Below are 12,073 nucleotides of genomic sequence, written 5' to 3'. Positions count from 1 at the left end.
TTTTCTGAAGAAACTGGGGTTACTGGCATCTGCTCAAGCTGAAGCTTAACTGAAATTCTGGCTGGAATTTCTATTAGAAAGTTATGGAATTGAAGCTGTGTAAAAATACGGAAGGTGAATATCTATACGTACTATATACTGTATATAAGAAGTGTGTGGAGTCAAATACAGTTATAATTAATATTTTGATCTATTCAAATTATGTTAATGAATAATTGTTACAACCTACTGTTGTATATCGCATTTTGTGTATGAGCATTAGCGCTGGAGAATAAAACAATATTATTTATTATCGCAATATAATTGTCATCAGAAATATGATGAATATGAAGTCCAATTTATATCAGGAAAATTCGTATGCATTTTGCACAGTGAAGACGTATAACACATCATTGATCTACGTCAGATTCGTAAAATGTTTTGCTCTTTGTCAAGTTTTTGTCTCTGCTCATAAAGAAGCGTTTAAAACCGCAATCTTCACTCAGGAGCAAAAATCTGGCTTTAATATTCAAATGTATCACAATGGCACATTTATTGTGATAATTATCAATATTGACTGATAAAAATAAATATTTAGATGTCATTTTAATCAGCATCAGTTTATATCAAGATCAAAACCTGAAACTGTTGGCCTCATTTTAGACAAAGCTTAGAAAAAAGCTTCCCTCTTTCCACCTTTGTTTACTTTCCCAGTTTGTGACTCAATTTGTGACTGCCTATTATCATCATTATTTAATTTGATCCATTAGACACTCAACAGTTAAACAAAGAATCAGTGTTACGTGCCGTGTGTTCTTTCTCTCTTTCTCTCTTTCTCTCTTTCTCTCTCTCTCTCTCATCTCTTCCAGGTGGGTGCTCTTTTGGCTCCTCCACTGTCCCAGCTGAGGCCACTCTGAAACCAAGGAGTGGCAAATAAAACCCTGAGCAGAGCGTCAGCTGTCGCCAGTGGGCCCAGCGGCAGTGTGAGGAGCTGCGTGTGGACTTCCAGTCAGCAGTAGTTGGTGTTTCCTTGTGTATTGTTTTCAAGGTTCATCTTCTTTTTTTTTTGTTGGAGATTGTCTTCCGTTAGTGGTTTTTCTTATTCCCTCTTCCGTTTTGGGAAGGGCGTTTTGTGTTCACCCTACAGTTATTAAATAAAATACTTGTTTTATTTGAAGGCATCCTACTGGTTTCTTGTTTTGGCCCGGTTTATTTTTTAATTGTTTGTCCCTCATGCCCTAGACATCTTAGGGACGTAACACCTAGTAACTTTAGTCTGCACTAAATACAAAAGTCTCTCCTAAGAAATGAAAGGTGAAAACACTCCTGAAGTTCTTTAATATACTTTGATGAAGAAGAGGTTTTACTCTTCGGGGGAAACTGGACAAACAGAAAAATAATACCACAGATCCTTTACTGTTTTGTTTGGGAAAAGAGTTTGCTATATTCAACTTTACAATTCAGGATTTAAATTTTTTAAAAAACATTTCGTATAAAACAAAATTATAAAGGTCTTTATTGCAAGTTCTTGTTAAATTTCAATAGTGGTCAACAAACATAAAAACAATACATTTGCTCTGAGAGAGCAGTGAAAGATCCGGATCTTTTCAGTAGAGGGCAGCAAAGTCTTGCTTAAAAAAAGGTAACAGTCTTAAAAACGTGTGTCTGTAAATACTGTGTGCTAGTAATTCTCATACTTGCATGATTCTTGATTAATAAATATGAACGATGGATCTATGTCCACAGACCATTACAAGATTAGTCTTAGTTACGCACGTCTGTATTATATGCAGCATTTCCGTAGTTTCAGGGCATGTGACTGGTCTGGTCGGGGTTTCTTGAATGTTGAAAGCAGTCCTGAAGATCCTGCGTTTAGGGTCGGCATGTAAATGTTCCCTCGTCACAGACCAGTGAGTGCACACACAACTATCCAATATATCCGAGCATGTGCTCGAAGAGAAGTCATTGAAGTTATAAGTATTTATTCTAAATTTAAATCAGATGTTCTCTTGAAAGAAAAAGGCTGATTTGGGCATGAGGCTCACATATGGAGCAAAGCCTTTCTCCAAAACAAGCCACATAAGGAACCCAACATTCCCAGCATGCCCTGCTCTGCATTTACAAAACAGACCAAAGAAATATCTTTATCTCAAGCTTGCTTTAAACTTTACAGTGAAGCGTTATACATTGACTACAGGTGTAAACCAGACAGTAGAAATGGAAAAGCGAGTCCCCTGTGTTGCAGAAAGCAGTCATCATGTAACCGTATTGTCCCACACCGCTCTCAAGTGTCTATGGCTTCCACATGAGTGAGCACTCAGCGAGCCAAACCACACATCGCTCCTGGATCATGTCCGCAAAGGGGAGAGCCGCGGAAAAAGAATTATGGATGAAAGTCAGCATTCTTCTCACCATCAGCCCTCCATGTATGGTGAGGTGCACTTGCAGTTCGGGGGTGCTATGATTGGAAGCCATATGCTAACGCATCTAAAAAGGCAGAAGGAGAAAACAGAGGTTAAAACATTCACACAAGACAAAGTGAATGAATTTCTGTGTTTGCACCACCATCAGAAATCAAATGGGATTAACGTGGAGCTATTCATTTAGTCCAACAGACACATGCTACAGTTTAAAGTATCAGTTCACTCAAAATACTAAACTACAAATCTTCTCTTTTTTATTTCCTGAGGATGTGATTTCAGCCTCCACCCCAATACTTGGGCACAAGTCATCTATAGTGCTCACACCATTTTTAAAAAATTGTTTGCTAAGAAGTTACCTTTTTCTAAAAGCATATTGACAAAACGAGTTACTGAACCAAATCAAACGTAAACAATGTGGACCTTGGTCGGGACTTTCAGGTGTGAAAACTCCTACAGAAGACAAACACCATGTCTGTGCATTAAAGGTTCAGTGTGTGGGATTTAGTGGCATCCAGCAGTGAGGGTGAAACACGAGGGACCCTGTGGAAGAAAACCCACTCCTGATTTTAGATAAAGGGCACCAAGTTATTCTTAGTTTCATATTATTATCAACTAATAAAATATTATATTCCATAAGTGCAGATAGATCCTCCTAAATCCTGACGATTTGGGAAATATACTTATTAGCTTTCTAACAAAGTATTACATTAGAAGATACCGTTTTTATGTCTGTGCGCTAAATAAGAATCTAACAATCACATTTTTGTCTGTACGGGTAATACTATCGTCCAACTTGGGGTTTGGGAAATACAGATCGACATTTTTTACCATTTTGTGACATTTTATGGACCAAACAACTAATTGATAAATCAAGAAAATAATAAACAGATAAATAGATCATTTTAAATAATTGTTAATTGCAGCTCTATTCTTGACAGGAAAAGCAAATAAGTTACCAACAGCTCACCAGTAAAATACCTCATATGTTTAATCTGAACTAAAACAGACAAGTAAAAACAACCATAGTGTTGTTTTAGTGGGAGTAATGCGCTATATCGTTTTCACAGTTTATCCATCCTACTTAGAAGTGTCTGCACTGTGGCAACAACACTCTTAGGAGTTACTTTTCATCAGCTTTCAGTTACACCCCTCAGCTCGTCAAAGGTATTTTAGCATCGTTTTTTTTGTGGATGAGTTGGCTGCACACCCAAGCCCCACTCACCTGAATGAAACTGTGCCGTGCAGCACAGTCCCTCCCCACGGGCCATCCGGTAAATGGGTGACACGCACACTCTAGCCGACGGGGGTATGTGCGTGAGGCGCGTCGACAAAGAGTCGGCCGGCAAATAGAGGGAGGAGGGCTGGCCGGGGACAGGGCCAGAGCCGCGCTGTCCCTCCCAGGTGAGCCAGTAGCCCCTCACACCAGCCACACTCCCCTTCCAGTCCACCTGCACTGAGTCACTGCCCACGGTGGTCAGCTGGAGGTCTGCCAGGGCCGGAGTCACTGGAAATGGAGACACACGCAGATAAGATAATCAGAGTGGAGTTAAAACAAAAAGAGAACTGAGAGGAATGAAAAAAGAGTAAAGGAAGAAGCTAGAAGTAAACAGAATTGCTATAATAGGAGCTGTACAGTAGAAAAACAGTCAGAACTGCCTGTACAGTCGTCAAACCTGAAAATAGCTGCTTATAATTATCTGAAATTGAATATGCAGACAGGACTCTGCTGTGTAGGATTAGTAAATGGATCCGGGGTAACCATGTTCCACCGCTTTCTCACCTTCCTGAGTGCACACTTTGACGGACATAGCTTTCTCTTTGCCCGAGGCATGCCGGGCGCTGATGGTGACCAAGTACGTGGTGTCTGGTTGGAGGTCTCTGAGTAGAGTAGAGTTTTGATTGCTGCCCACTGTGACAGCGTTGAGCCTTCCCCTGGGCAGGGCCGAGTACTCGATGTAGTAACTCGTCACCTTCTCTGGCTGGAGAGGCCCCCAACTCACCCGAACGCTGGTTGGTCCAGACTCAGAGATGGTCACGGTGGACGGGCTCAGCACCTCTGGAGCGTGGGAAGAGGGAAACAAATGTTGGTGGGGAGAAGAACACTTCATCTCATGGTTCAGCATTATGATTTATTTCCTAATACCTATAATAAGTATAGAGAAGTATAGATGGAAATAGTCCTCAATTGGAACAATTATTATCTCCACTTAATTATTAGCATTAAAAGTCAGTGAACAGTAGTTATTTGTTTACAGACATGTATACAAGTCAAAATATGTCAAAAGTAACATTTGTAATAATGGTAATTGGTTTAACTTGAGTTTTTCCTATTTTAATATTAAATTATTTGACTTGTAAGATAAAATGTTAAGTCTAAACATAAAATTGCAAAACGATAGTTTGTCAATATAAGTTTCTAAATGCTCAAGTTGGCATCTTTTAACTCTTAAATTTGGGGATCTGGTACTAATGTATCTTTGTAAGACTAGATTAAAAGATTTAGTAAATAAATAACGTGTAATGATCAAATTAAAAGAACACACAATGTGCAAAGAGGATGTGAGCCAACCTGGGTTTGTTTTGAAGGTGACAGAGAGAGTGTTAAATGCTTGATCGTTGGACTCCGGGGTCAGTGTGGCAGTGTAGGTGGTGTCAGGCTTCAGGCCCGTCAGTCTGGCAGTGCTGGAGTCGGCAGTCTGTGTCAGTCTCTCGTAATGACTCCCACCGGTGCTCGGACTGGTCCCAGTTCCTCCTCCGCCACTTGTCGAGCCTCCCGTCAGAACCGGACCGAAGCGTATCTCGTAGTAGCCCGTCAAACCGGAGAGAACGGGTCGCCACTGCAGCGTGGCAGAGCTGGTGGAGACATCGCGGACTTGGATTCGCTCGGCCCGGATTATCTCTATCAAAGGCAGGATGAAGAAAAATGAAGTTACTGTCAATTTTTGCAAAGAGCTGAGGAAAAGGATGGTGACAGGGAGGATGACAAGACAGCGTGCTAAAAATGCTAAAGACAGCCACCCAAGTAGACAGCCAGACTTGGGTTTTCAAATGGAGACATACAATAAGACAACTTGAAATAGCCAAGCCAGTGAGGCCCTGCAACAAAATAAGAAATGCCACAGAGGCATTGATATCTGTGATCGGATCCTTAGGCACTCAGTAAGGACTGGTGCATTTTGTCCTGGCTGTACACAAGCTTTTTTTATACTGTGCATCATATCTTACAGCTGCAGTATATACTGTCTAATTGCTGAGGTGTCCCTCATGAGGGTTTATGCAGTTACCTAATCTGGCCAGAGAGATGGGTGACCTCCCTGCTCTATTTATATGACTACGTATATATGTATCTTGTCTGGAACTCGGTGGCGTTGGAGGATACAACGAGGGAAACCGAATCATTAATCCATTTATAGATCAGCCTCTCTCATTACAGTGACACACACATGCACGCACACACACACACACACATGCAAAGACACTCCCGGCCCCCTATTCAGTCTCACTGTCTTCAGGAGCATGTGTGGAATCAGGGAGAAGCCCAGAGTCATGTAATACATCTGTGTATGAGTGGAAGGCAACTGGAGTGATTGTAGCTGTTTGAAAGGAAGTGATGTTGGTCAATGCTACTGAAACAACTGGGCAACACATTTCTAGCTTTGCTGCAGCTTTTTATATATTTGTCGATTATATTTTTCCGCCACTATCCAAACAGATTCTAGGTTTATGAAATGTTGATTGTTCTGTTCACAATAAATGAAATCTGTGTCTTCAATGTCTATCTGAGTGGCAGTGTTTTGCATTTGGCTGCTATTGGGGCGCACTTCATTACTACCTCTCCAAATAAATGGTGTTTATGATACTAGTTATTTTAATGAATTATTTAATTTATTTTTCCTTTTATTTCTAACCCTAACCCATTTTTTTTCATTATATCCTTTCCTACTGTTTCGGGTTGTAGAGGGGAACGGGGCGGGGTCGTTGTTTTTAATGTCCTGTAATTACTAATTAAAAAAGAATTGCATCAATCTAAAAATGTTCTGGCGCACAGTTCACTGTGCTGCAATCATTTATTTGGAGAGATCCTATGAATGTCAGATAATAAATCTCTGTTTGAACAAGTCCTTTCTCAATACTTAGAGTCATGTGATGTGATGTTGATACAGCTTAAATCAATTGATAAATTTGAAAACAATTCATGTTTTGGTTTGAGTAATTCTATTTGCATAATAAGTTCCAATACATTGTAAAAAATATTACATTTGCTAATTAATACTTGCAAATACTTTAATTTAATATTCTAATTCTGTCTTAACGTGAGGAATTACTAATCATTTTACCATTTCAAAAAAACATTATCGAAGAAGAATAGTTAAAAAGTATTGCTATTGGTATTCACTTAAATTATTTGAACACAGCTTCTATGAGAAGTTTGTCAGTGATACACCAAAATTTAAGAATTCACCATTTATTATTTGATTACTATTTATCACTGGATAATTATTTTTGGTGGCACAATCCAGGCACCGTTTCTGATGATGATGACACCACCATCCCTGATTGGCAAATATGTTCATTATATGTTGTTATTGATCATATTTTCATATTCTGAAAAATAAATAATAGTTTTACGATTGGAGAAAATGCAACTCAATGCAATTTCACTGGAAAAATTATAATTATTTTTGGTGGCACAATCCAGGCTCCAGGCTTCCTGAAAATGTCAATGATGATGATGAACACACTTACCAATGATGGCGTCCCGCAGGTCCTCCGTGATGATGCTCATATCGTCAATGTCCACAAAGTAGAGGTGGTCCTCCACAGGCGGGCTCACCACCTTCCTCAATACCTGATAGTTGCCGTGTCCAGTGGAGACCACCAGCACAGCCACGCCCTCCTCCTGCAGCTTAGTCATTGGTCCAACCACATCCCCTGGTTTCACCCCATCCGTCAACCACACCAGCACCCTCGGGAGCCCCGCCCGGGCCCCGTCCGCAGCTCCGGACCTCAGCACCCACTCCTTTGCCATCTTCAGTGCATCCACGGTGTTGGTGTCCCCCCTGAGAGGTTTGATGTTCCTCAAAGCCCCCTGGAGGCCGCTTTGGGTGCTGAAGGTGTCGAAGCCAAACTCGAGGCGTGGTTTGGTGCCCACCTGTAGAAGTCCCACCCTCACCTGGTCCTCTCCCAGTGCGAAGGGAAGGAGGAGCTCTGAGAGGAAGCTGAGCATGCTGGAGTGCTCGTAGGATGACACGCTCCCCGAGGAATCCACCAAGAAGAGGACGTCACCCTCGCAGCAGTTCAGCACTGTGGAGGAAAGACAAATTTTCTAGTCTTGATGATCACTCAAATCTATTTACAGAACAGTTGTGCAATTCGGCTATTCACACATACATAATAGTGCATCTGTGTGCAGCACTTTCACTCACACACCGTCAGTGGCAATTTGGGGTTCAGTATCTTGCCCAAGGACACTTCGGCACGGGGAATGGGGGAGACTGGGCAATTCACCAACCTTCTGGTTAGTGCACGACCCGCTCTACCTCCTGAGCCACAGCCGCCCCCAATCCAGATCAGTACAGTCATTGACAAGCAAATCATAAGTTACAGGGAGCCTTCGGAAGCTCATGTGAGAACCATCAGTCCTTTTCCACTCCCACTACTTTTTCCACAGGTTTCCTCTCGTGCTCCACTTCCATGCACACATGTTTGGAAACTCCCTCTCTTTCTCCATATCTGCCGTCTTAGAGCAACCGCACACTCTCCCACAGTCACACAACTTGCACAGGGGGACACATGAAACACGAAAGCTGCAGAAATAAGTCATTAGAGTGAAGATAAGGAGAAATCAAAACAAACAGAGGAACCACAACTTCAGAGAAAGGCGAAAATAGGCCGTCACACTAACGCACAGACACACACACACACACACACACACACACACACACACACACACACACACACACACACACACACACACACACACACACACACACACACACACACACATACACTGAGCCAACACTTTCAATATTTCCTAACAGAAGCAAAATTAAGAGTGAATGGTGAGGGGAGCGGAGGGAGAGAAAAACAGTAGCTGCTTGGTAATAAAGGTAGAGGGGGAGTGGAGAGAGGAGGTCGGATGAGGGAAAATAAGAAGACGTTAAAAGGACAGGAGTGGGGCTGGGGTAGGTGGGAGCCTGTGCGAGTGTTTGTGTGTGGGGGGGTGTTACTGGCAGTTCCAAGTGAGAGACAAAGAGGAATGTTGGATGGCCATATACAGAGAAAGAAAGAAAATACGCAGCAGCAGCAGCAGCAGCAGCAAGGTCAGAGCCAGAAAGTAAAAAGTCATATTTGCAGTGCAGATCTTCACATTCACTGTGTAGTCATCCAAGAAAAGAAAAACATCCACTGTTAATAACACCTCAAGAAGAAGGAAAAAAGATGAAGATTGCCTCCAGGCAGTAACAGGCACAGACTCGGCACAACACCCTTTTTTAATACCGCTTTTATTTTATATCTGAATGTTTAACACATGAGTTGAGGTGTTGATAAGACTCAGAGTGTTGAAAGCTGAGAAGGCAGCGAGGCATGTACACGCACACACACACACACACACACACACACACACACACACACACACACACACACACACACACACACACACACACACACACACACACACACACACACACACACACACACACACACACACACACACAATGAGACACTCTCATTGTGTGGACTTAAGAGCGAGGGCTGCTGATTTCACCTCCACCTTTCTGCAGGTATGACTTTATCTATAAAAAAAACCCACATGTTGACGTCTGGAGATAGCCATGTCTCTCATTCATCTAGAGAGGAGATGTTTAAAAGCACTATTTGAGTCACTTGAGTGACGTGATGGTGGAAAAATCGAAGTGTAAAAACCTCACGTGGCCCCTGTGTGAAACATTACGGCAGCAGAGCAGGTCCTGCAACCTGTTGCACACATGGGCACAGTGAGTGTATGGGTCTGACGCTCACACATGCACAATCAAGCCTGAACAATAAAGGCTTTGTGTGCAGGAAGAGCAAAGAAGCAGAAGATTTTTTATCAACAGTTATTGCCACATGCATTTGGCAAAAACATCTGTGGGTGTTGGAGGATCTTTATTAATAACCGAGGATGACAGCAGCAGCAGCAAATGCACTTAAAATAAAAAGCCAAATAACTGTAATCTAAGTTGGTTGTGTCTAATCAGGTCCCTATTAATGGAAATAGCGAAGCCAAAGCATCTCACACACTATTCTAATGCTGTCGTGGAGATGTGCTCACACTGAGCAGCAGACCCGCCGGTGTCATCAGCACCAAGTTTAGCCTCTCAGACACTTTCATGCTCATGAACAGCTGATTATATTTATTTTGTTGTTTTTGTGATAGATAAAAAAACTCCGATTTTAATTCACTGATTTGTACTAATGGCTATTTAAGATGTATAGCAACATCGAAATAAGATAAGATAAGATAAGATTAAAACTCTTGTGCCACCTTGCTCCAGATTACAGTATCACAATATACAAGAGAGGACAGAGAATAAAACAATAACATATTTCATCTAAAATATATAAATAAAGATAAAAGTATATTGTGTAATATAAGTGAAAATAGTGTATACGAAGTAAGTTAATAAACTATCACAGAGGGGTGTCTCAGTTTCAGTCAGAAAAATTTGACTTTTAAAAGTTATACATATTATTTAATCATTTATTGTAATAATAATAATAATAATAATAATAATAATAATAACAACAACAACTTTATTCATAGCCCCTTTCAAAACTGCCGTTACAAAGAAATATATAAAGAGGATGAATAAAAACAAGTACACAAAACATCATAGGCAATACAATTAAAGGCAATAAATTACATAATAAAAAATCTATAATCAATGACAGCAGATAAAATAAAATATAATAAACATTATCTAAAAGTGATGGCAAAAAGGGGGAAACTTAACTCTCATTTCTCTTTTAACAATACTTTTCCCCCACTTGATCTGGAGACTGCCACTGCTGCGATGCCAGGAGATTTCATCAGCTCACAATATCTGAGAATTCAGCTCCACTTCTTTTGTTTTGTTGTTTTTTGGCTTTATATGCATGTGAGCAACTGAAACCCTCCACTTGATACCTGTGTGGTCCCCCGCTTTGAGGATCATTGGCCCCAGGCTGTAGGATTTCATCAACTGACAATCCAGGACCTGGAGTGGTGCCATTTCACTGAGAACACTGGTGTAATGTCAACCCCACCCTGATCCACCCTGAGCTCAGACACAGCCCCTGCACCTCCTCCTGCATGCAGCAGCATCAGCTCCTTTAAAGACCAAGTCACTGCATCTCATATTATAACACCTCTAATTTCACTTCACTGAGGCAAACTTGAGGGGGAACAACAGCTTAACCTTAATTTTTGAAATAAGATAAAGTTTTTTATTTTATTTTGTACTTTTTAAAGTTGTATCTTTCAGTCGTGCCTCCCAAATACTCTCACGCTCCAAACCGCAGTAACCAGGTGTGTGTCCCTCAGTGCGCGCCTCCACCATGAGGGGTCTTACCTCCGTCAGGCGTCTGGCTCGTCAGCGGCCGCACCAGCAGACACACGCAGATCCATGTCAGCAGCGCGCGTGTCTCCATCACGACGACACCGAGTTAGTTCCTCCGCAGCAAAGTGTCACACAGATGTTGAGGGGGTTTTTTTTATGGACTCGACCATATATTCCTCCACAGCCCGGAGCGCACAGCCACTCACTGGATCTGCAGCATAACGAGTCCCATCCAGACCGACTGCTCTTCTTCTACTTCTCTTCTTCTCCTCCTCCTCCTCCTCCTGCTGCGTTGATCATGATCAGTCCGACGCTGCAAGTTCAACTAAACCCTAAACTTCAGTCTGGAGCGCGCTCCCCCGTCCACACTGACGCGCTCTGCTCGCGCTCGGGACGAGAGCGTCAAGCTCGCAATGAGTACTCACAAAACTTTCAAAATAAAAGTAGCCTATTATTAGTTTAACTGCATGGGATGTCACGCCCTCACGTGTACCTGAATGAGAACACCTCTATCCACACCTTTAAAGGGATAGTTCACCCAAAAATGAAAATTCACTCTAGCCACCACTATGCCAATGGAGGGGTGGGTTGAAGTGTTTGAGTCCACAAAACACTTTTGGAGTTTCAGGGGTAAACAGCGTTGCAGCCAAATACATTACATTTGAAGTAAATGGTGACCACTTCTTCAAACGTAGAAAAACCACAACAAAAAAACATAAAATGCCTCTTTACTGCTCCTGTGGTGTCATCCAAGTGTCCGTAAGCCCCGACATTCAAATTCGACTCGAAACAGCGTCATTTACACCTTGTTTTTAGCCTAAATGTCCTCTGATATCCTCCTAGCCTGGAGCCACATTCACGTTTATGCACACACACTGCACACAAGCTCTCGCCCAAGCTGCGCGAGACGTGATCAGCAAGAACTATGATACCGGAACTTGCAATACACAGAACAGAGAGTCAACTGGGGCCTTTACTACGAAGCAGGATTTGCGTTTATCAGGGTAACTTCAGATTTACTTCAGGGTTTGAGAAACTCATTCATGTCGTATCGGGGTAAATTACCATGAATGGCTAACCTGCTCCGGA

At 41.9% G+C, this 12,073-nt stretch overlaps 1 protein-coding gene across 1 annotated transcript; it reads right to left on the bottom strand.

Annotated features, from left to right (window-relative positions):
- Positions 1–1,477: 1,477 nt before the first annotated feature.
- On the bottom strand, positions 1,478–11,379 carry vwa1 (von Willebrand factor A domain containing 1). Its single transcript, XM_035159068.2, has 6 exons — positions 10,997–11,379; positions 7,149–7,706; positions 4,972–5,301; positions 4,183–4,458; positions 3,625–3,906; positions 1,478–2,466 (listed from the first exon to the last, which is right to left on the bottom strand). The coding sequence occupies exons 1-6, from the start codon at positions 11,073–11,075 to the stop codon at positions 2,438–2,440; spliced, it is 1,554 nt and encodes a 517-aa protein (XP_035014959.2). The 5' UTR covers positions 11,076–11,379; the 3' UTR covers positions 1,478–2,437.
- Between the last annotated feature and the right edge of the window lie 694 nt (positions 11,380–12,073).

Source organism: Hippoglossus stenolepis, chromosome 6 (genome assembly GCF_022539355.2).
Source record: "Hippoglossus stenolepis isolate QCI-W04-F060 chromosome 6, HSTE1.2, whole genome shotgun sequence".
Taxonomy (NCBI): Eukaryota; Metazoa; Chordata; class Actinopteri; order Pleuronectiformes; family Pleuronectidae; genus Hippoglossus; species Hippoglossus stenolepis.
Note: the sequence above shows the minus strand (reverse complement) of the source record. Positions and strands in the feature narration are given on the sequence as shown.